At 33.7% G+C, this 24,243-nt stretch overlaps 3 protein-coding genes across 3 annotated transcripts; 2 read left to right on the forward strand and 1 right to left on the reverse strand.

Moving 5' to 3' along the window:
• The first annotated feature begins 428 nt into the window (after nt 1–428).
• LOC140878101 (probable pectinesterase 29) lies at nt 429–4,023 on the forward strand. Its single transcript, XM_073281709.1, has 5 exons — nt 429–766; nt 1,333–1,492; nt 1,689–1,901; nt 3,217–3,464; nt 3,849–4,023. Exons 1-5 carry the CDS (start codon nt 519–521, stop codon nt 4,018–4,020), a joined length of 1,041 nt encoding a protein of 346 aa, XP_073137810.1. The 5' UTR covers nt 429–518; the 3' UTR covers nt 4,021–4,023.
• A 154-nt stretch (nt 4,024–4,177) lies between these two features.
• LOC140878098 (receptor like protein kinase S.2) lies at nt 4,178–6,905 on the reverse strand. Its single transcript, XM_073281705.1, has one exon. The coding sequence runs from the start codon at nt 6,846–6,848 to the stop codon at nt 4,365–4,367; it is 2,484 nt and encodes an 827-aa protein (XP_073137806.1). The 5' UTR covers nt 6,849–6,905; the 3' UTR covers nt 4,178–4,364.
• Nucleotides 6,906–16,147: 9,242 nt separating this feature from the next.
• LOC140863439 (uncharacterized mitochondrial protein AtMg00300-like) lies at nt 16,148–17,688 on the forward strand. Its single transcript, XM_073266872.1, has 2 exons — nt 16,148–16,482; nt 17,655–17,688. The coding sequence occupies exons 1-2, from the start codon at nt 16,148–16,150 to the stop codon at nt 17,686–17,688; spliced, it is 369 nt and encodes a 122-aa protein (XP_073122973.1).
• The last annotated feature ends 6,555 nt before the right edge of the window (nt 17,689–24,243 follow it).

Below are 24,243 nucleotides of genomic sequence, written 5' to 3' on the forward strand. Positions count from 1 at the left end.
TAATATATATATATATATATATATATATATATACTTTATATAATATAATTTTAAATTTTGCTTAATCTAATTTTGCATTTTCATTTCAATCATCTCAATACCTTCATCATAAAAAAATATCCATGAATATATATTGTAACTTACATTTCCATATTGAACTTTCTAAAACTTACATTTATGTTTATTAACAAATTAAATGCAACTTTTAGTTACGGTTGACTGATCATGAAGTGTTACAAAGTCCACTTAGAGCAACTAATGCTAACATTTTTAAGATCATACAAATGAAATTAATTCATATTCAAAAATAATAATTCACAAATAATTAATTCCTTCTAAGCTTCCTAATATATACTGCTGATTATTTCGAACGTACGTATGAATGAAACTGAGGGGGTAAGAACGAGGAAATCTTTATTAATCAATTAATTACATATTTATTTGGGAAAACCCTTGAAGTCCACTCTTTAAAACACTTTCCTTTATAATTCAAAAATTTATTAACATTTGGTGAAAAAATGAGTGGGAAGATTTTACAGCACGTATTTATGCTTGTGAATTTTTTCATGTGCTTTGTGCTCACAAACTGTGAATTTCAAGAAAGATTAATGAGGAAATTATTGGGTGAAAGAACAATTTATGTGGATCCTTGGAGCCAGCTGCAGCAATATTATTCATGCTTTACAACTATCCAAGCAGCCATCGATTCCGTCCCATCAAACAATAAGCAATGGGTTTTGATCTCCATCAAGGCTGGAATATACAAGTAAGCTGATCGATCATTATACAACGATTCCATTTTTGTATTCTTTTCGTTCCGAATATATATATATATATATATATATATATATATATATATATATATATAAAAATAAATATGTGTGTGTGTAACTATATCATGTATCAGTGGTAGAAGCTCTACATGTCGATCGAGGGCGATATATGTAAAGTATATCATGTATATATACTTTGTTAAAAAATATATATATAATACTAGTTCTTCGCTTGCGATTTCGATTTTATCGAAAATTTGGGTTGGTTTCTTCTTCTTCTTCTTCTGCTGCTGTATTTTTATGGCGTTGATGCAATCTTATGGTTATATATAATGAGCAGAAAGCTTATTCCTTTATCTTGTATGGCATTTATTATGATTGTATGAAGAGGTCTTGGTCTCCTTCCTCTCTTCTGGATGGCTTCTGACGGCTGATAGCTAAAATAAATTACTTAAAAATATTCAAAGAAATGCCACATTTAATTAACTTTGATTTTACTAGGCTTTTAGGGTTTATATATAGTAATTTTTGTTTATTTTATGTTATATTTTTTATGCAGCGAACAAGTAGTAATTCCTCAGAACAAGTCATTTATCTATCTGAAAGGAGAAGGTATGGGGAAAACCAATGTGGTGTGGGGAGCTCATGAATATATGTTGAGCAGTTCAACTTTTGGGTCCTTGGCCGATAATATTGTGGTTTCGGGGATGACTTTTGTGGTAAGAATCTTCGATTTATTATCGTTTAAAAAACAAATTATTTTGATTCCGATAATATAGCTAGAGCCACAATCAAATTATTCTGGTTGGGATATATTTTGATAGAAATTATCTTCGGTGATATCGTCGAAACTTTTAAGCCTACTTTCATTTTTTTTTTTTTTTTTAGAAAAAGAGATTAATATTATGTTTATAGAATTCTTACAATTATCCCCCAAATGAGACTGAGAATCCGGTGAAACCGGCCGTGGCGGCTATGATCTCCGGCGACAAATCGGCCTTTTACGAGTGTAGTTTCTTGGGGTACCAAGACACCTTGTTGGATGATCAGGGAAGACATTATTTCAAGCGTTGCAAGATTGAAGGATCCACTGATTTCATCTTTGGAAGTGGTCAATCCATTTATGAGGTAATAATTAATTGACCAATTCATTTAATTAACCATATAAGTTCTTCATATTTTTAGAGGCAGAATTAGAAAATCTACTTGATTATTGGGAATCAGTAAAGTATGTTCCGTACGAGATGCGCTGAACTTATATTTGTTAGATTGTTCATCCGCTCCAAAGTTTAAAAATTTTAATTGTTGATAAGTGTATAACTAAAGAACATACAAAATTTGCACACTTCAAATATTGGAGTCAAAAATTGTTATCCAATAATCATACAAATAGATTTTAATCGGATATATCGCATTATCTAATTTGACTAAGATGATGAATTCGTAATTAGGACTCTTATCCAATTCCCTTTGAGTTTTAATTCATGTAATCAAATTAAGATTCTCAATCCACTTTAAAATAGGGATTTAATTCAAATAAATTAAATAATCAAAATTATCCTTTCTTGAATACGTATTCTGATTAATTTTACAAAAAAAATCTAATAAAAGATTACTCATAAAGCTCATTATGTGTTTATAATAAGATTAGATTTTTTTAACATATAAATTACTTGGTACAAAATATTTTATACACTAGCATTCTTTTTTTTTTTTGCACACAGTATGTGCAGAAAATTACCAGTATATGGACACACACTATGATTATGTGAAGTAAGATCCTAGGGGATTCACTCGTAGTTTTTTACGGGGAGAACTACGTTTTTTTTCTTGTTATTTGTATTTTTTTTTCATTTTGCTCTTGTTAACGGTGGATTATTATTTTCAGTCCTCTAACTTGCATTTTTTTTTCATTTTGGTCCTGTTACGGTGAACTTTAATTTTTAGTCCGGTAACTTGCACATTCTTTTCATTTTTTGTTCTTTTAACATTTTAGTTATTTTCATTTTGATTTTTATGATTGGTCATAAAAGGACCGAAATTGAAAAAAATACAAGTTAAAAAATTAAAAATGAAAACAATATACAAGTGACATGATTACAAATGAAAATTCATCATAATAGAACCAAAATAATTTCAAACTATAGACTGAAAATACAAATTCACTGTTAATAGGACCAAAAGTTAAAAAAAAAAAAAAAAAAGAATTGCAAGATCAAATATCTCCAACCAATTTTCTCGTTAAGTATGGTTCATGAACTGCCTCCACCATAGGCGATAAAATCACTGTTCTTGGTGAGAAGGGCCGGGTCGATTCAAATACTAGGACAAAAATCACTATACACCATAACAATTTTTTCGGAAAAAAAAAAAGGAATTATAGAAAAACATATTTATCCTATAATTGACAGTAATAATGATATATTTAATATGTTGGTTGTAGCAATGTGTGATATCAGTGAATGGAGGAGTTGCAGACCCTGATTCAATAGGTTACATAGCTGCAAATGCAAGATCAAGTGAAAATGATAGCAGTGGATTTGTATTCAAACGTTGCAATGTGACAGGAGCTGGTACTACATATTTGGGAAGAGCTTGGAAAGCCTATTCCAGAGTTATATATTCCAACTCTTTTCTCTCCGACATTGTCATTCCTCAAGGTTGGGATGCTTGGGACTTCGTCGGCCAAGAGTAAGAAATTTCGATTTTAATTTACCCTAAATTTCGTCTATATTACCAAAAATTGTCTTCGAATTAATTAAATCCTCTCATCCAAACACGACCTTAAAGTTTTTTTTAGCCTCATTATTTGAGGTCAAAGTAGTCGTGGTTTCTCTCATCCAAACACGACCCTAGACATTATTATCGAAAACCAACGAAAGAGGGACCAAAACAGTGTCGATCATAAACAATAAGGGCCAAAATCAACAAAAGATGAAAAAAAAAATGTAATCATCATGTTAAGAGAAGTGCTTGTGACTCTTTTTGTTAGTTTGCAATTTGTAAGGATGACTTTTGAATGAAAAATATGCCATGTATGCATATTCTAAATCCATTTTCTCGTGTCTTAACCAGGAATCGCTTAACCTTCGCTGAGTACGGATGCAATGGATCGGGATCCGATAAATCGAACCGAGTCGAGTGGGAAAAGAACTTAAGTCTAACGGAGTTTCTGTCTTTTACAAGCAATGCTTACATAGACACAGATGGATGGATACAAAAACTACCCCTCGACGTACTGGACTAATCGAAATGCAGATGCTGCTTCATTCGACTTCCACGAAAATGGATCGTTTTTCTTTCCTTTTCTTTGTACCTAGGAACTAGGTAGATTGTCTTTTTGTTTTATATATTCTTTTCTAGGGAAAAAGAGAGCACGTATGATTGATTGTGTGTCCAGAATATGTCAAAGCTCTTCAATTTTTGGTTAAATTTCTACTTTGGTTGATGTTTTTGGTACCAACTTAATCCATCAAAGCCTTGAGAACAATAAAATTTTCCTATATTACATTACAAAAATAAAAGAACAAGAAACACACTTCAACATTGTTACAAAATGTCCCAAACATGTACATACAACCAACTTAAAGATCAATGTATTCCAAGAGATTGAATTCTTCGAATGAGACATAAAGAAGACACATTTCTTCGTCTCCATTCTTCCTTTTTCTCCTTCTTGCGCTCCGTCTCCGCAAACCACTGATCGTGGCCGTCCAATATGCTTACAATTTGCCTCATGCTCGGTCTGGACTCTGGATTAGAGCTCGTGCACGCGATTCCTAGTTTCATTAGCCTCACCAGTTCCGTTTCATTGTATTGTGCATCCAGCTTCCAATCGACAAACTCTCTGTAAGGTCTTTTCCGGACCTCGAATTGATGCACTCTGTCTGCTAATAGCACATCAGGCCGCCTAAAGTCGACTGCCATTTGTCCACTGATCACCTCAAGGAGCACGATCCCGAAGCTGTAAACATCAGCCATTGTTGTTGCTTCACCAGAGTCCATGTATTCTGGTGACATGTACCCAAATATCCCACGCACTGAAGTTTTCTTGTCGACATCTACGTGATGGCCATGTTCGTTTCTTGTTAAGAACTCGGCTAGAGCAAAGGAACCTAGTCGAGGGTTCATATCCAGATCAAGAAACACCGCAGAAGATGTGATGTTTTTGTGGATCACTCGTTCATCCCATTCTTCATGAAGGTAGCAAATGGCCGAAGCCAGTGATTTGATCACGCTGTAACGTTGATTCCAATTCAAGATCAAACGATTCTTTTTGGGTTCATGTTGGAAAATAATGTTGCTCAGAAGTTGGGAAGCAGAGTAGTCATAAACGACCAGCATCTCCCCTTGCTCGGTGCACCATCCCCGGAGTTGTATCAGGTTTCGGTGGCGTAATCTTCCCAAGTTTTGGAATTCATTAGCGAATCTACTTCTCAATGCAGGGCAAGTCTTCATACCCAATCGTTTCACCAAAATATGGTGACCGTTGTCAAGAAAACCATAGTATGCTGTCCCAAAGTCCACTTCTGCTACCCTATGTGAATCAGAGAAATTGCTTGTTGCTAAGATGATCTCCTCATAGGTAAAGATTCTTGGAGTTTCGACCAAGGGAAAAGTTTTTTTGGGGCTAAACTTCCTACTCGATGAAGCAATACCACTAGCCTCGGATTCAGCAGTCAGGTAAATGGTTTCGGCATTAGCTGAGACAAAGTTGGATGAGTTAAAAGCAGTTGTGCTACTGCTGGTGGTATTCGATTTTGAAACATTTGTGTTCGAGTTCATGCTTGTGCTGGTCGAGGACGACAAAGAAATGTACAGAGGGTATGACCGAAATGATGGAAGATCAGGTAATGTGCCGTATACATTGCCTGAGAGAGCTTCCACAACCCATTTCATACCAGGCCTCAAATTCGAATCATGAAATGTGCACATTAGCCCGATTTTTACGCAACGTTCTATATCTGATTGAGCAAAATCCCTGTCCGGGATCCTAGCATCCCCTGCTTGAAACAGGGCACCCTCATCAGAAAGCCTTCTTATCCAATCGAGTAAGATGATCTGATCATCAGGGTAAGTCAAATCCACGGCACGTCGACCCGAAACGATCTCCAACAAGACGATACCGAAGCTGAAGACATCGGACTTTGCCGTGGCCACACTTCTCTTCTGGAAGCTCTCTGGAGGCAAGTAGCCTATCGTTCCTCCAACTCTGGTCGTTTCCACTAGCCGGAACTGTCTGTCTTTAGACATGGGTGGCGTCTTTGGCTCGTGTTCGACTTTGTGTTCTAGCCACCGAGCGAGGCCAAAGTCGCCTAATCTGGCATTGAAATGGGAGTCGAGCATGACGTTACTAGCCTTCACGTCCCGATGTATGATCTGAGTTTCGAGCTGTTGATGGAGATAATTTAAGGCAGATGCCAACCCATGGATTATTTTCTTCCTTCTGTTCCACGTAAGTGAACGTGGCGCCGCCGCAGCATCCAGACTTTCCGGCCGTCTGAAGAGTACTCGGTCGAGGCTCCGATTGGGCATGTATTCATAAACAAGAAGCAGCTCCTCTTCGTGAATACACCATCCTCGCAGCTTGACGAGATTCCGGTGACGGAGATGGGCCACGGCCACCAGCTCCGCTGTGAAAGTCTTCTCAAAGCGCTCCCCCCTCTCCGCCAGGCATTTCACGGCCACCACCGTGCCATCGCTCGGCAAAACCGCCCTGTAAACTCGGCCGAATCCTCCACTTCCGAGCACTTCGTTGTCGCTGAATCCATTAGAACCTATAAACAGCTCAGAATAGCTGAATATTCTTGGGTTTTCGCCACCCATTTTTTCTTGAATCTGCACGCCTTCTGCATCGAAAAACAGGGTGGAGAGCTGTTTCTTCCGAAATTCTTGATGAGAAATATGTGCCCATTTGGATCTGTGCAGGCCGTGGAGTGATTGACGAAGAAAATCAAGAATTAGAAGGCCGCAGTTGCGATCGGATGACGGCTTTGGTGCGGCTTCCTGGACTTTTTTGCGATCAAGTTCTTCAAATTCGGTGGGTAAGATGAAGCAAAACCCTTTCAACTGCATGATTCAACTCGTATCAAGAGAAGAGCGCATAGTTTTGTTCTGAATTCTAATGAGAAGGTCTTGAAATTGAATTTGCATACTTATAAGGAAAATTATTTTTGAGCCATTTTGAGTTTTTATTTCATTAAATTTTATTTTCGATTATTTTAGTTCAATTACTAATATAATATCTTATAAATTAAAAATTGTATGTTAAGTCAGAATTTTATTCAATATCACATCAATATTTTTTAACGATACATCACTTAATATTTTGTTGCAACATAACTAAAAAAAAAAAATTAACATATCAAAAAGAAAATTTTCTTTAAATTTTAATAGACCAAAACTCCAAGTTTTATTTTCCCTTTTCTAATATAATGATTAGAAATACGAATGGAATGACTAAGAACACGAATGTATATGTGTTTAAATTAGTGAGTGGTTTTTCGGTATATCTTATTAAAAATATTGGTATGAAAAAAATTTATACCGTTACCAATAGCGAAATTTTGAAATTTTTGTATGAAAAAAATCCATATTGATACCGTATAGATACCAAAAAAAAAATTCGGTATACCGAAAAAATATCTGTATATTAAAAAAATTTCGATACGATATGCCAAAAATTCGGTATTTTAGTCCAATACGTCAGCTCTAGTTTCAATGCTATTACCCCAATTAAGATAGAACATTGTGATTGATTTCCCCATAAAAATTTAAATTTGGTGCATAATCACCTTTATAAATTAATAAAAGCATTATTGTTTAAATTTTAGTAATTAAAAAATATATATTTATGCATAGATAAAGTAATACTTTTCAGTTTATTGATTGTATTTAATTGATAAAATATTTTAATGAATATATATTAACTCAATCTACAAAAGAATTATATTTTTTTATTAAATTATATAATAAAATGTTTATGAATTATCATAATGATTATGAAATTATCAGAAATAGAATGACTATGAAAAAAAAAATGATATAAAGATAAATAAAATAAAATAATTACTTTATGTTTGGAAACTTCGATCGGCATTTGAACTCTACCTCTTTATACATTATAATTTAAGAATCAATTCCTATTCTAGACTTCTAGATGTAATAATAACAGATATATAAATGAATTTAAATTTCAAGAAGATATATATACATACCTCTATTATTTTTAATCATATATAAACATATATTTGTAATTTTATATATATATAAAAAAACATTGTTATAATAATGGCATCGATATTCTACAATGCAAGAGTTCCACGGAAATAAAATCTTACCAAAAAATATATAAAAAACTATGGTAACATGTGTTGTATATGTATTTAATATAATATAATTTATTCAAAATATGTTTTTTAAGATTTAAAAATATACGTAATAAGGTTAATGAGATATACGTGTATTAGATTGGTTCCCATCGGAAAGGTGGAGCTGTTGTTGACGTGTTTTTATTCAACACATTAGGTGGCAGTATTGACTTTTCCAGGCATGAAGATGAAAAGTCCCTTTTGTGACGTCAACAGAGAAGATGAAGAAGGAAAGAAGCTTCTAATTAATTAATTTAGTAAACACATGTTTATTTGAAAATTAAATAACATGAATAAAGGTGTTCACATAAAGAGGTATATTATATATTATTTTATTATTATAATTTTTTTAAAATTTTTTAAAAAACATTTATGAAAAAGAATTATCAGATTCTTTAATGAATTTTCAGAGTTTTGACGCACGTTAATGCCTTTAGACATTAGAAGTTTCGGACGTGGGAGTCTTTTTGGATAATTATAAGTTGGTTTAGAACTACGAATAATTCAGGTTTATCTCCTTCAAAGTATAGGAAAAATTCCAAAAATTACTTGTGGATTTGCTTATACACGGCTAGTGTCGAAATTTCGTCTTCTTTATAATACTTCAACTTTATTTTCTTCAAATTCTACCATTTATTTATTTGACGTAACAACAATTTTTCAATAATACAATAGCAGTATTAGTAGGGACGGAGTCACCCAAAGGTTGGGGTGGGCTCCAGCCCTAGCTAAATTTTTTTTAAATACTTTTAATATATGTGTGTATTTTGATGTATTCTTGTTTAATTTTAGTGTGTGTTGAGCTAATATTTTTTTTCATTGAATTAGTTCTTTAGCCCATTATAATTGAAATATTTTCCCAATCTTTCTTGGGCTTCATCCTTCCCTCCACTCCATTTTGCACATTCAATTAATTATTTGAAACTCTTCTTTAAATTAGGTAACTTTTATATCAAATTCATTAATTTAATTTAGTTTCATTAATATATAAATTGAACATAATAATTGCTATTTGTTCCTTGAAAATTTTCAATGTGCTCATTTAATACATGACATAAAGTATGAATAAGTTTTTTTTGATAGATATCAAGACATATGACAATATGGATATGAATTCGAGAGTTTTTTTATCCTAATAATGATGATGAATATTTGTCATAAATAATTTTAATTTTCAATATTTTTTACATTAGAGATAATTCAGTTTTTTATTGCATTATGTAGCTATTTGTTGTTGGTTACAGAAAAATGATCAGTTTGCACCTCAATTAAGTTTTGAGTATAGTAAAACTGAAATTTTTTTCGATTATGATGTACATTTTCTCGTGATCAGATAATGGATCAATTAAGTTATTTTATGTTGATAATGTATAAATTCTTGTATAGAAATTCTATCATAGTGATTTCAATGTTAAAGGTATAATAAATATCGTATACAACGATATTTACAACAATTATATCGTTAGATTTTGCTATTTTATAGCATTATTTTGTATTCAATTTATCGTGAGATTTTGATATATTTTAATTTATGTATTGTGTCGTAAGATTTGGTGTATAAAAGTCGTCGTACATATAGTATTGCTCATATTTATATTATTTGAAAATTCAGTTGAAACATTATAAGTTTGATATGAAATGTTTCAAAATTTTTACGGTTTTTGAATTATTCTATTTTAATTTTTAAATATTTAATTTAATTTAATTTATTTTATTTTCGAATCAAGTAGCCCAGAGTTTAAAAGATTTTTGGCTACATCCCTGAATATTAGTAACATATCATTATTTTGACAAAATATAAATAAATAAAGAAGTGAAGCGGGAAAAAATCAATTTAATAAATTAAGACGATATTAACCGATTAGAATCATACAGCTTTATTTCGGCCAACTTGCCACAATAGTTTATGGAATTTAAACATGTCGTATGTTATATCTAGTCCTAATTTATGACATTTAAATTATTTATATTATATAGCTCTCACTGTTAGATATAAATCTAAACCTAGCAAAATTATGAGATTATGTTAAACGATCCACGGATTTATTAAATTTAAGCGGCCTCTAGAGTCTAGAGGCTTGATCGAGTTAGATGAATTGTAAGATTGAATGTTTGTCATTTTACGAAAAGTTATAGTTTGTGGTAATTGTGTAACTTAAAAATTTTAAATCTTACATAAGTTCAAATGTCATGTGTCGATTGTTCTCATAACAGGATCAATTATTGCATTCCAACAATCTGTATAATCTAAAGAATTGCAATTTTTATAATCAATGAGAAAAAAAACATTGACTCTTATACTAATTGTAGGATGAAATGTATCGTTTTACAAGAAGTTATAGTTGACAATAATTATGAAACTCAAATATTTTAAAATATATTGTGACCCAAACATCTCATCTCAATTGTAGGAATAATTATTACACTTAGACGTATTCTTTAATTTATAGAATTTAAATGTTCATATAACAGTTGGGGTTATTAATTTTAAAATTTCGTAATTTGATATACCTTTTTTGCCAGACCATAAAGAGTAACACTCTTGTGAGACGGTTTCACAAATAAGACGGGTCAATCCGATCCTATTCATATTTATAATAATAAGTAATACTTTTGACATAAAATATAATACTTTTTAATAGATAACTCATATAAAAAACCCGTTTTAAAAAAATGACCATTGAGATCGTTTCATATGAGTTTTTGTCGACCATAAATAAGAAGGATCATAACTCTTCGGACCAAAATGATGTGACATCGAGATTAAAATTATCCCAATTGTACGCATGAATCATACGGGCAGACAATTTAGACTAACTTTTTGATGAAATATAATATAATATTTTATTTATAATTATTTTAGAATAAATGTGATACTTGCACAGTTGCATGATATTATATAACTTACATTTTTCATTAATGAATGACAAATTGATGGATTTTCAACAATCTGGGATCCCTTTAAATTAATTTGAATAAATATTATATATTATATTATATTATAACTTATCTTCACTATTATTGATTATATATGCATACGAATGTTCTAATTCAATACCAACGTTTGCCATTGGGTTCGATTGCGTTCAACATAAACCTCAACTTTTATACAATTCCTCCATAATTATCCTATATATATGTTGTGATATATGCATTTTTTTATACGTATATATGCATATGAGTCACGGGTTTGTTCGACATGAAAATTTTCCTAGCTATATGTGAGATATGACTATTTTTAATTTAGGAGTTATCTAACCAAAATTTTCTATATATTGAGATATATATGATCATATAACTTGGAAACTCGGAAAGTTGTTAACGTATTTTTTGAAGATTTTGAACTTTTGGTCTAGTCCTTACTCACGTTTTGTTTTAGTATACTACAATTGGAAATATGTTATAATTATTATCCTTTTAAGAGTAAATTAGCTTTAAATCTCCAAACTCAAATATAACTTTGCATTCAGTTTCTGTCAGAAAAATATATATTTGAGCTCCCTAATACATAGTAAAATGTTTCTGCACTCCCTGAGCCCACAAGTTTTTTTCGAACCAAATTCGATACAAAATATTGAAAATACAATACTAATACATGATATTTGAGCATAAATTATTTCAAATTTGGTACTAATATATGATTTTTGAGTACTCAAATATATATTCAAGTATTGATATTAATTACATATTTGTTTTTTTACTAATATTTGATATTGAAGTATCGGTTGTTTAAAATCTGGTACTAATATATGATTATTGAGTGTACAAACATGTGTTGCAAGTGTTAATATATATAAAGTTGCTCAAATTTTGTACCCAAAATTTTATCTTTTGTATCAGATCTAAAACAGTTAGTACTCAAATTACATATATTAGTATCATATTTTCAAATTTTGTACTGATTTTCACCCGCAAAAAAACATGTGGGCCCAAGGTGTGCAGAAACATTTTTGTGTGGATTATGGAGTTGAAACATATTTTTTTTTTCTGACAGAAATTGAATGCAAAATTATGTTAGTGTTTGGGGATTTAAAACAAACTTATCCTTATTTTAATTCGAGTGAAATCACCGAAATCAAATTAATTTTAATGCCATACATAAAAAAATTCTTGAAAGTATATATTTATGTCAATTCAAACATTTAAAGGTCAAGTTTAGGTCATCAAACACAATGACAAAATTGTTCAATTTTCCCAATGAACGTTGAAATTCTCTCCCAAATGTTCTTTTACCAAATTAATAAATTTGAATGGGTGGCAATTTGGTTAACTAATTAATTGAAAATAAATATTAGGTACCTAGCACATATAATATTTACGTTCTATAAATTGTTTATTTTGAATAATTCTTGTTCACGTTACTAATTAAATCAATAATAAAAAAATAATTTTAAAATATTTCTCAGCAAGTAGCATTTCATTTTTTAGAATAATAATAAATTCAATTTAAATGTTTGTGGTTTTATTATAAATTAAAAATAATAATAATAACAATATAATTCAAATATTTTAAACGATACGATATTTTAAACGTCATATTTCGATTGTTAATGGATATTTGTTTTACCCAAAATCTCCTCGCAGTAATTATCCAACCTTGTAACTTAGGTAAAAATAAAACTTGTTAATGAAGTGAGACGAATGAAACCGTCGGGTCAGGGCTCCCTTTTTTAGGTGGTCCAAAATTATTATTATACAGTAGAGACCGACGCACATCATGTATAGGTGTATAAAATATAAAACGTGTAATTTTTCTAACGTTAACAAAAATTAAAAATAATTGGTGTTGTATATATATCGCTCCCTTTGCTCTACATAAACAAAAATTATTCAAGTTATGATATCTTGTACGGAAATAGATATATAAAAATATTTTTAACGCTTCCTTTGATCTACATTATTTATCTGATAATTATTACATGAAATATAAATTAATTTTAATTATGTTACCCAAACATTACATGCGTGTAAATATTTTAATTAATTTTTAGTTAAGATTATGTATTTGTCATGAAATTTTAAATACTTATGTTGAGTGTGAAGCAAAATTGATAACCAAATTAAATGAAACAAACTTCCAAGGTCGCTTAATTTTGTTTTGTGCACTTAGAAAGGTCTCAATTGTAAGTATAAGATGAAAAAGTGAGAAACCATGAATTAATAAATTTATGCAAAACATACACCAAACAATAAATCCTCAATATATAACACATATTTATTTGAATATCATATAGATTTCATAATATAATAAATCCATGTAAAAGAATAGTCATTCTCGATGTTGGCAAAACACCAACAATATGAATATTTTTCGTCACATAAGAAGATGAAAATCTCACGACTCCATCCCTCTTCTAATTTCTTATTGGTAGAATTGGACTAATCGTACAACCTTCTATTAAATGAAAAAGATAGTAAAACTAACTAATAGAAATAATTAAGCAAACAAAAAATTGATAACCAGAACATTAAACAAAAATCATGTGTAAAATTAAGTTTAACATAATTGAGCAAGCTCTTCGAGTAATAGAAACACCAATCGTTTTATTTTTGGAGGCTCTAAACGGTGAAGGCCGAAGAGTATGGAGACATGGTTGAGGGTTGTTAAACCTCCAGCTACTCAATCTCTTTGCATAGTTTGTAACATTTTCATCGGTTGAGGGTGTTACACAGAAGGTAGAAAAAGAAAGACATCACGTAGATGAAATATTAATTTACTTTCGTATTTACTTCAAATAATCTATTTAAATGATATTAATTTCAATTTGGTAGATCTAAATATTTTTTTTGAAATTTTTAGTTTTTAAATATTTATAATATTTAACAATTAAAATCCGTTCCGTGACCGTTCCACGAAATTTCATTGTAACTGGAACGGTGGTCTCCGCGACCGCGATTGCGAACCATGGTTCTCATTCTTATAGAAATTATTCTGTTCTAGAGAAATCTAAGTAATGGAGCCATTTTTGTTGGGTTTGATGGATTAAGCTGCCTATGTATAAATGATTGTATATCAATTACCACTTCTATGATTACCTTCACCATAACGTATTTGTTTTTCTTATGAAAACAACCAAATTGAAAATCTCTATTTCTCCCTTCCAATGCGATCAATTCCATCAATTGCCCCAGTTTTTCATTTGACTGCATACGGTGACATTTCGAGGTTAATGCGTTATTTGCTGAATTAAGTTGGTTTATTTGTCATTCAGGGTTAAAGTTTGAATTTTCATTGTTCATAGTGTCGATGCTGCACATGGATGTTGAGGTAACTGTCAGCAAAGGTGGGCAGGGGACATGCAATTAATGCATGTCCCAAAGTCTTTAGAGGCAGCAGAATTATTGGAGGAATCGGTCCAATCTGGTGGCAGTCATCCAATGAAGAAATTTTGTAGGAAAGAGTGAAGGAAAATTCACTCACGTACGAGGGGAGGGAGCTCTATAAATAGAGCTCCCCTTAACCATTCTCATCATCCCTCAGCCTCAAGCATTCTTCTGTTCTTGAGTGCATTTCTTCTCTCCTTAGTTATTTATATATATTTGTGAGATAGGTTTTCTCTTGTATAAGAGAGTGAGTGTCTCTTTGGAAACACAGAGAGAGGTTGTAATTCTCCAAATATTATAGTGGAATCTTTTGGTCTTGCCCGTGGTTTTTACCCTAATAATTTTTGGGGGTTTTTCACGTAAATCTTGGTGTCTATTTATTCTTCAATTTACATAATTTCTATCTCGTGATGCCGCACCTGGGACCAACAAGTGGTATCAGAGCCTTGACATAAAATTTCTTAAAATTCTGAGTATGCTCTGTGGTTGCAGCTTTGACTGATCTTCCACATCAGAAAAGATTTTTTGAAGATTTTATAAGGCAGGATTCTTGTAGTCAAGATGACGGCAAAATACGAGATAGAAAAGTTCAACGGAAGCAATTTTTTGCTGTGGAAATTGAAGGTGCAAGCAATTCTAACAAAGAAATGTTGCTTGGCAGCATTTGGAGATAGACCGGCGGATGTCACGGACGATCAAAAGTGGAACGAGATGAATCATAATGTTGTTGCCAATTTTCACTTGGCTATAGCGGATGAAGTTTTGTCAAGTATCTCTGAAATAAAAAGTGCAAAAGTTATTTGGGATACTCTGACAAAATTGTACGAGGTCAAGTCACTACACAACAAGATTTTCCTAAAGAGAAAGCTTTATACTCTTCGGATGGCGGAATCCTCATCGATGACCGACCATATCAACACATTGAATACTCTATTTTCTCAGCTCACGTCTATGGGGCATAAAATAGAGGAAAAAGAACGTGCGGAGCTTCTACTTCAAAGTCTACTAGATTCATACGATCAGCTTATCATCAATGTTTCCAACAATGTTTTTTCTGATAATTTAAATTTTGACGACTTCTTAACTGCGGTTCTTGGAGAAGAGAGTCGTCGAAGGAACAAGGAAGATAGGTTGGCAACATAGAAGCAAGCAGAGGCTTTACCGATGACGAGAGGAAAATTGATGGAGCGTGACTCCAATGGGAGCCATAGATATGGTAGATCCAAGTCAAGAAGTAAGAAAAAGAATATTTACTGCTTTAAATGTGGCGGTAAAGGGCACTTCAAGAGAGAGTGTACGAAGAGCATCGATAAGAGATCTCAAGAAAATGTGGCCAGTACTTCAGGCGGTGGTGAAATATTATTCAGCGAAGCAGCAACAGTTGCGGAAGGCAGACACAAATTTTGTGATGCATGGATTATGGATTCAGGAGCGACATGGCATATGACGTCAAGGAGAGAATGGTTCGACCAGTATGAACCAGTCTCAGGAGGATCTGTATTCATGGGAAATGATCATGCCTTGGAAATCGCTGGGGTCGGTACCATCAAAATCAAAATGTTTGATGGCACTATTCGCACCATACAGGAGGTACGACATGTGAAGGGTCTGACAAAAAATCTTTTGTCTTTGGGGCAATTGGATGATATTGGGTGCAAAACCCGTATCGAAAAATGGATCATGAAGATTGTGAAAGGCGCGCTTGTGGTTATGAAGGCGGAAAAGGTTGCTGCGAATCTGTATGTATTGTTGGAGGAAACACACAAAGAGGCGGAATTAGCTGTTGCATCAATTGGTTCGGGGGAAGAATCAACAGTGTTGTGGCATAGAAAGCTTAGGCATATGTCAGAACGAGGAATGAAGATTCTCTCAGAACGGAAGCTGTTGCCGGGGATTACAAAAGTGAATCTACCCTTTTGTGAGCATTGTATTACCAGTAAACAACACAGATTGAAGTTTGGCACGTCTAATGCCAAAAGCAAATGCATATTGGAGCTGATTCATTCTGATGTTTGGCAAGCACCGGTGGTATCCCTAGGAGGAGCGAGATACTTTGTCTCTTTTATTGATGATTTCTCTAGGAGATGTTGGGTGTATCCAATCAAGAAAAAATCAGATGTTTTCGAAATCTTCAAAGCTTTCAAAGCGCAGGTTGAACTTGATTCTGATAAGAAAATCAAGTGTTTAAGGACTGACAATGGAGGAGAATATACCAGTGATGAATTTGATGCATTCTGTCAGCATGAGGGCATCAAAAAACAGTTCACGACGGCTTACACGCCTCAGCAGAATGGAGTGGCGGAGCGGATGAACAGAACTTTGTTGGACAGAACAAGAGCCATGTTGAGTACTGCGGGTCTACCAAAGTCATTTTGGGCAGAAGCAGTCAAAACCGCTTCTTACATCATCAATCGTTCTCCTTCAGTGGCGATTGATTTGAAAACTCCGATGGAGGTGTAGACTGACAAGCCAGCTGATTATTCTCGGTTACATACATTTGGAAGTCCGGTGTACGTGTTGTACAATGAACAAGAAAGATCAAAGTTGGATTCCAAATCCAGAAAGTGCATCTTCTTGGGCTATGCTGATGGAGTAAAGGGGTTTCGCTTGTGGGATCCTACTGTCTACAAGCTTATCATCAGCAGAGATGTTATCTTTGAAGAAGATAAAGTGAAGGGAGACAAAGACACACTGAATTCAGAAAATACTATCATTCAGGTGGAAAATAAGACAGACAAAGATCAATTTTCTTGTGAAGCAGTACCAGAGCACGAGAAACAAGAACTAGTTGAGTCAGAGGTTTCCAAAGTAAGGCAGTCAACTCGATAGAGAAGACCACCAGGTTGGCTTTCAGATTATGTCACTGAAAGCAACATTGCATATTGTCTATTAACAGAGGATGGTGAGCCGTCGAGTTTCCATGAGGCTACTCAAAGCTCGGATGTATCCCTGTGGATGACAGCGATGCAGGAAGAATTGAAAGCATTGGACAGAAACAAAACTTGGGATCTTGTTACACTACCACGAGGGAGGAAAGCTATAGGTAACAGATGGGTCTATAAGATCAAGCGTGATGGCAATAACCAAGTGGAGCGGTATCGTGCGAGATTGGTTGTCAAAGGGTATGCTCAGAAAGAAGGTATTGACTTCAATGAGATATTTTCTCCTGTGGTTTGACTTTCAACAGTCAGAGTAGTATTGACATTGTGTGCGGTGTTTGACCTACATCTGGAACAGCTAGATGTGAAAACAGCATTTCTTCATGGCGATCTTGAAGAAGAAATCTATATGCTCCAGCCAGAAGGTTTTGCAGAAAAAGGCAAAGAGAACTTGGTTTGCAGGTTGAATAAATCTCTGTACGGTCTCAAACAGGCGCCGAGGTGTTGGTACAAGAGTTTTGATTCCTATATCATGAGCCTTGGGTACAACAAACTCAGTGCAGACCCTTGTACGTATTTCAAGAGGTTTGGTGATGATGATTATATCATTTTGCTGTTGTACGTGGACGACATGTTGGTAGCAGGCCCAAATAAAGATCGGGTCCAAGAATTGAAGGCACAGTTGGCTAGGAAATTTGATATGAAGGACTTGGGACCAGCAAACAAGATTCTAGGGATGCAAGTTCATCGAGACAGAAGCAATAGGAAGATTTGGCTTTCCCAGAAAAATTATTTGAAGAAAGTCTTGCAGCGCTTCAACATGCAAGATAGTAAGCCAATTTCAACCCCTCTTCCTATTAACTTCAAGTTATCTTCTGAGATGTGTCCTAGCAGTAAAGCAGAGAAGATGGAGATGTCTCGAGTACCGTATGCATCAGCAGTGGGAAGTTTAATGTTCGCTATGATCTGTACTAGACCAGAAATTGCACAAGCAGCGGGAGCAGTCAGTCGGTATATGACGAATCCTGGACAAGAGAATTGGAGCACGGTTAAGAGGATCCTTAGATACATTAAGGGTACTTCGGATGCTGCATTATGTTTTGGAGGAACAGATTTTACACTCAGGGGCTATGTGGATTCAGATTACGCGGGTGATCCAGAAAAGAGAAAATCTACTACTGGTTATGTGTTTACAGTTGCAGGAGGTGCAGTCAGCTGGGTTTCAAAACTGCAAACAGTTGTGGCATTATCTACAACGGAAGCAGAATACATGGCAGCTACTCAAGCTTGCAAGGAGGCAATATGGATTAAAAGGTTATTGGAGGAGCTTGGGCACAAACAAGAAAAGATTCCTCTGTTTTGTGACAGTCAGAGTGCCTTGCACATTGCAAGGAATCCAGCCTTTCATTCCAGGACTAAACACATTGGAGTTCAATTTTACTTTGTTCGGGAAGTAGTAGAGGAAGGAAGTGTGGACATGCAGAAGATCCATACGAAGGATAACATTGCTGATATTCTGACCAAACCAGTGAGTGCAGAGAAGTTTGAATGGTGTAGATCCTTAAGTAGCCTAGCAGAAACGTAAGCAGCAGAAATGGAAAGATTGAAAGGATGTGTGGAGATGTGCTTGATTCTCAATCAAATCTCCAAGTGGGAGAAATGTCAGCAAAGGTGGGCAGGGGACATGATGCATGTCCCAAAGTCTTCAGAGGCAGCAGAATTATTGGTGGAATATGTCCAATCTGGTGGCAGCCATCCAATGAAGAAATTTTGTAGGAAAGAGTGAAGGAAACTTCACTCACGTACGAGGGGAGAGAGATCTATAAATAGAGCTCCCCTTAACCATTCTCATCATCCCTCAGCCTCAAGCATTCTTCTGTTCTTGAGTGCATTTCTTCTCTCCTTAGTTATTTCTATATATTTGTGAGATAGGTTTTCTCCTGTATAAGAGAGTGAGTGTCTCTTTGGAAACACAGAGAGAGGTTGTAATTCTCCAAATATTATAGTGAAATATTTTGGTCTTACACGTGGTTTTTACCCTAATAATTTTTGGGGGTTTTCCACGTAAATCTTGGTGTCTATTTATTCTTCAATTTACATAGTTTCTATCTCGTGATGCCGCACCTGGGACCAACAGTAACACCATACTTTATCTTCTCAAATCTCACTAACATTTGTGTCATTCTATTTTTCATATTATTGTTTGTCATTTATCTTAAGTTTAGTACACAATTTACATCGATTCACTTTCGGAATGTGATGTTCGAATGAAATTATGATTCTATATTGTGATATGATTATTAATATGCAATCTTTACTTTTTCTCGATTTATTAATCGACTAAACAACAATGCTTTCCCATTGACCTTGGCATTGGTGTCCTTAATAATTATGTCTATGGGAGGGATATCTGTCATTTTAACTTATTTATTTAGCATTTACTTGTATTTGCATCCTTTGGTTTGCTGATGTATTTCATTAAATAATGTAAAATATCTCATTTTCACTATAGTTTGCCTTCTCTTATCTTCAGCGTTGGCTAGGATTAATGTATTAAGTTTTAGTTTGAAGAGTTTTTTAACAGTTCAAATCTTGCTTGAATAGACATTAAGCATGTATGTAAAAGGTGTAAACTTTAACGTTATGCAAACCATCTTAAGATTAGAACTAAAGGACATGTGCAAAGCTTTATTTTTTTAATTGTCCCATTGCCGTTTAGAACATATAAGATGAAAACTAGTTCGAAAAAGAAATTTTTTGAAAGATGTATGCATACATCAAACCTTACTTAAAACATTTCAGAATAGTTTACAAACCAAATCATGACAATTTGAAACATAAAGAGTATTTTTTTCAATCAACATAACAACATTTAGTTCATTAACTTGACACAAACACACTCAACACATAACATGCACACTCATGCATCGCCCGCCGGTCCGACTCCTTGCTCTTCTTCATGCCCGACATTGAATTCGTCGACATATGCATAAATGTCATCCTCATTACCTGCACCATCCAATTATAGTGAGTCTAAAGACTCAGCAAGAGTATGGAGTAAAAACCATGAGATTTCAATTATTATTTAAATGTAACATAACATAACATAAACTTATCATTTAGTGACGAATTATGCGAAATTGTGGCAACCGTCATAATGGGCACATTCATCTTTTCTTGTTCAACAATCATATGGAATTACGCCTCATAACATTCGTTCATTCATTTTCGGAGACCCCTCCGGAGCTCATCCCGGAGGACCTAACCCGTACATTGAGACGTATTTGGGAGAGCCCCTCCGGAGCCCAAACCAGAGTACCGTTCCCGTATTGCCACCACAAAGACACATAAGACATCAAAATATTTTCATGCATCAACATATCATTCATTTCTCATATCATATCATTATCATTTCATCATAACATTCCATCTTTGCATGACTTGTATGCCATAAAACATTCTGTAGGTGATCATTTAACTCGTGCCCGAAAACGCAGTGGAAATATTAAAATTTTTAACAAAAGAGATCCGAGCACTTGTGGAGCATTAAAAATCAAACAACCATAGGGTGTTTAGAAGTTTTACCTATCAATCTCAAAGATTGATTTATGGCTCCAACCAAGTTGATAAACAACTAGGCTCTTGAAGTGGTAGACACTATCTACAAGCTTCCAAGAGCACACCTTGCTCAAAATGGATTCAACACTTCAAGCCTTCGAATTAGGTCCACGACTAGACGATCTAGATCCGCTCTAAATATGCACTAGAATATTTAGATATTTTGCATTGAGATATCCTTTTCTTTCTTCCACAAAAATTGAAAGAAAAAACTTGGAGAATTTTGTATATAGTGTTCGGCCACCACTACTTCCAAATGGAGTGGAATGTGTGTGTATATATTATTCAAAATAATATATTAAAGATGAGGGATTAAATGAGTACAATTAAACCATGCATGGAAAAGTCCAAAGCATGCATGGAAAATTGCACTCAAAGCTTTAACCCTTCACATTCCATACACACACACACACACACACACACACATATATATATATATATATATATATATATTCAAATGGCTTTTGAACTTATTTTAATTAATTATTAAACCTAAACCCATTTAAGTTTAATCAATTAATTAAATTCAACTTGAACTCATTCAAGTCCACTAGTATCAATAATTATACAACACTATATTAATTTTGAGCTCTACTAGACTCAATAGTGTTTAATTAATTAAACACTTGAATTAATTTAATTATTTGTACATTACAAAATCTACTAGTGTAAAATTAATTCAACACTTGAATTAATTAATTAAGTTCAAAATAATAGTTTAAAAAATCAATATTTTCAAAAACTAATTATTTTAAGTCAAATTTTAATCTTGGAACACATTCACAAATTAAAAGTTACTTTTCCATTTATTTTCCAATTTAGAAGTCAAACTTCTAATTTATTTTACTTATAAACTCCTTTATAAGTTGTTCAACACATTGAACTAATTTTAATCTCAACGGGATTTAGAAAGCTAGTATTGTGTGACCCTCAATGGTTCATTGATACAACTAGCAGTGGGTTCACATCTCCATGTGATTCGGAATCAACAAGTCCCTTATATGAGCATACCCTATATAGCTCCATTCTTATTGATCAACTTCTTGATAATAAGAATGTCAGAAAACTCAAGTCTGATAGTACCCAACCAGTCATGTGAAAAGTCTAGTAGCATCGCTTACATGACTCCCTAGGTATCAAATGATAGTGCCTACAAGAACCAATCAATTATGGTTAGCGTACAGTACGGTCCCTTCAACTCATATATCCCGACCGATTCGACAACCATTGGTTTATCGAGAGTTATCATTGAATCGATAACTATGTGTCATGCCGTAGTTGCATCGAAGGTGTAATTCAAGAAACCCTTTTCTTAATTACCACCTACTCTGATCAGAGATTTCAAGCTATGTATGCATGAGATTACATAGGATATCCATACCCGTAGGTAAGCGATGAATCCCCGACTACAATGCATTGACTCCTATATGTTTCGTCACAACACCCAACATTGCCACCTGATGACCCCAGATGAGTCGGTAAACAAGTCAAAGTGAAGCACTGGCATATAAAGTCTCCATGTTGTCCCGGGTCATAAGGACTAATGGTGTACAACCATAAACTAGGACTTCTACACTCGATAAGTGAGAACCACTTGAAAAGTCCTTTAGGGAGGGTTGTTCAGTGCACTCTACAAGGAGCACCTATTTGCATGCATGGACATCTCGATGTCCCTTACCAATGAAACATGGTACTAACATCGCAAATACTAGTCTCAAGCTCGAGCGGCCTTTATCCTTCTTTATGGCGGCTGAATCGACTAAGAACAGTTTAGAATATACAGTATTCCAAATATGAGTTTCATGATAGTCATCACATTACCATCTCATATTCTTTCTACTATTTGTATATTCAAAGGCTTTATCTATGCAGCTTGCATGAGTATACAGATAAAGATTTGCCAAATTAAATAATGTCAAATATTATTAAAATAAAGATTGTCATACAAGAGTTCTCTCAAGGACCATCGGCAAACCCATTGGCTCGACGGGCACCTACTCTAACACATTCATCATAACATCATGATTCTTTTCATAAACTTTTATGTCGTGAGCTTAAAAACTTACTCGATAACTTCATGCATGTCATAGATCATTAAAATCATACTTGCATATTGAACATAGCTTTAATGCATGAAACTTAGACATGTACATGCAACATATAACATAATCGGTTCACGTAAGTCGTTCTTTTCGTTCTTGACGTAAAACTTGAAACTTTTTGCATAGGAACTCTTAAAAATAATTAAAACACCTTAATACATCATAAACATGCATTTAGAACTTAAAAACATGCATGGAAATATTTTTAGGATAGAATCATCCTCGCTCGAGCGAGCTCTGCACTGGATTTGCATGTTGCAGGCATTCAAACTATATTTTTCGTTCGTAATTTGGAAAAGTGATAAACATGAAAGTTGTAGCAGTTGATCTTGGATTTTAATGCCGAAAACCTCACCTCAATTATATTTCTCAGTAAAAAGTTATGCTCATTATCCCGAGATGTGTCACTGCCAGAAACGCAAACCACTCGACACACTTCGGGGCAATTTTGGCCAATCTTCCAAAATGATTTTAACAAAACTCAAAACATGAAAGTTTTAGATAAATAAGCTATATTTCAAAAACAATTGGCCTCATATCATTTGGATTAATACAATAGACTTAATCCACAAAATTGCAACAAGTGTCGCTAATCCAAAACAACCTAGCACATGAAATATTTCAAAGATTTAACTCAAACTAACTCAACACTTCAAAATTCAACACACACCTTAAAAATCAGTCATTTTCCAATTCTAAACCATAAAATTCTATCAACACATTATTTATCAAGAATTTCACAAGAACGACTTACATATCACGATATCATAAACATCATGCTTTTATGTTTCTCAAATCTTTAAAATCATGCATAAAACTCATCAACACACATCATTTCTTATCAAAATAGATATATCTTGAATGGTGGTTTAAAAATTCTTTAAAAACTTGCCTTGATTTGGAGGTTGAGATGATCCGGAGCTTCAGAGACAAGCTAAACCTTGAACAAACTGGAAACTAGCACCAAGATCTCACTTGGATCTTGAAGAATTTGATAAAGAAGATGATAAATGGTGAGGGGATGTAAAAAACGTGTAGAGAAAAGAAGAATAGCTGAATGATTGGATGGTAAGAGTCAAGGGATGCATTAAACATGTAGGGAAATTTGTTGTTAAGGGTAGCTTTCAAAATTTAGTACATATCGTGTGTCAACTATATAAAATGCAATCAATCACAC

Source organism: Henckelia pumila, chromosome 1, assembly GCF_033568475.1.
Source record: "Henckelia pumila isolate YLH828 chromosome 1, ASM3356847v2, whole genome shotgun sequence".
Lineage (NCBI taxonomy): Eukaryota > Viridiplantae > Streptophyta > Magnoliopsida > Lamiales > Gesneriaceae > Henckelia > Henckelia pumila.

Excerpts from the sequence above, each read along its gene's own strand:
- LOC140878098 (XM_073281705.1), bottom strand. The coding sequence starts at position 6,848 with ATGCAGTTGAAAGGGTTTTGCTTCATCTTACCCACCGAATTTGAAGAA.
- LOC140878101 (XM_073281709.1), top strand. The coding sequence starts at position 519 with ATGAGTGGGAAGATTTTACAGCACGTATTTATGCTTGTGAATTTTTTC. Across the intron at positions 767-1,332 it reads ATCAAGGCTGGAATATACAA|CGAACAAGTAGTAATTCCTC; the intron begins GTAAGCTGATCG and ends TTTTTTATGCAG. Across the intron at positions 1,902-3,216 it reads GTGGTCAATCCATTTATGAG|CAATGTGTGATATCAGTGAA; the intron begins GTAATAATTAAT and ends TGTTGGTTGTAG.
- LOC140863439 (XM_073266872.1), top strand. The coding sequence starts at position 16,148 with ATGAAGATTGTGAAAGGCGCGCTTGTGGTTATGAAGGCGGAAAAGGTT. Across the intron at positions 16,483-17,654 it reads CTGATTCATTCTGATGTTTG|TCAGAGTAGTATTGACATTG; the intron begins GCAAGCACCGGT and ends GACTTTCAACAG.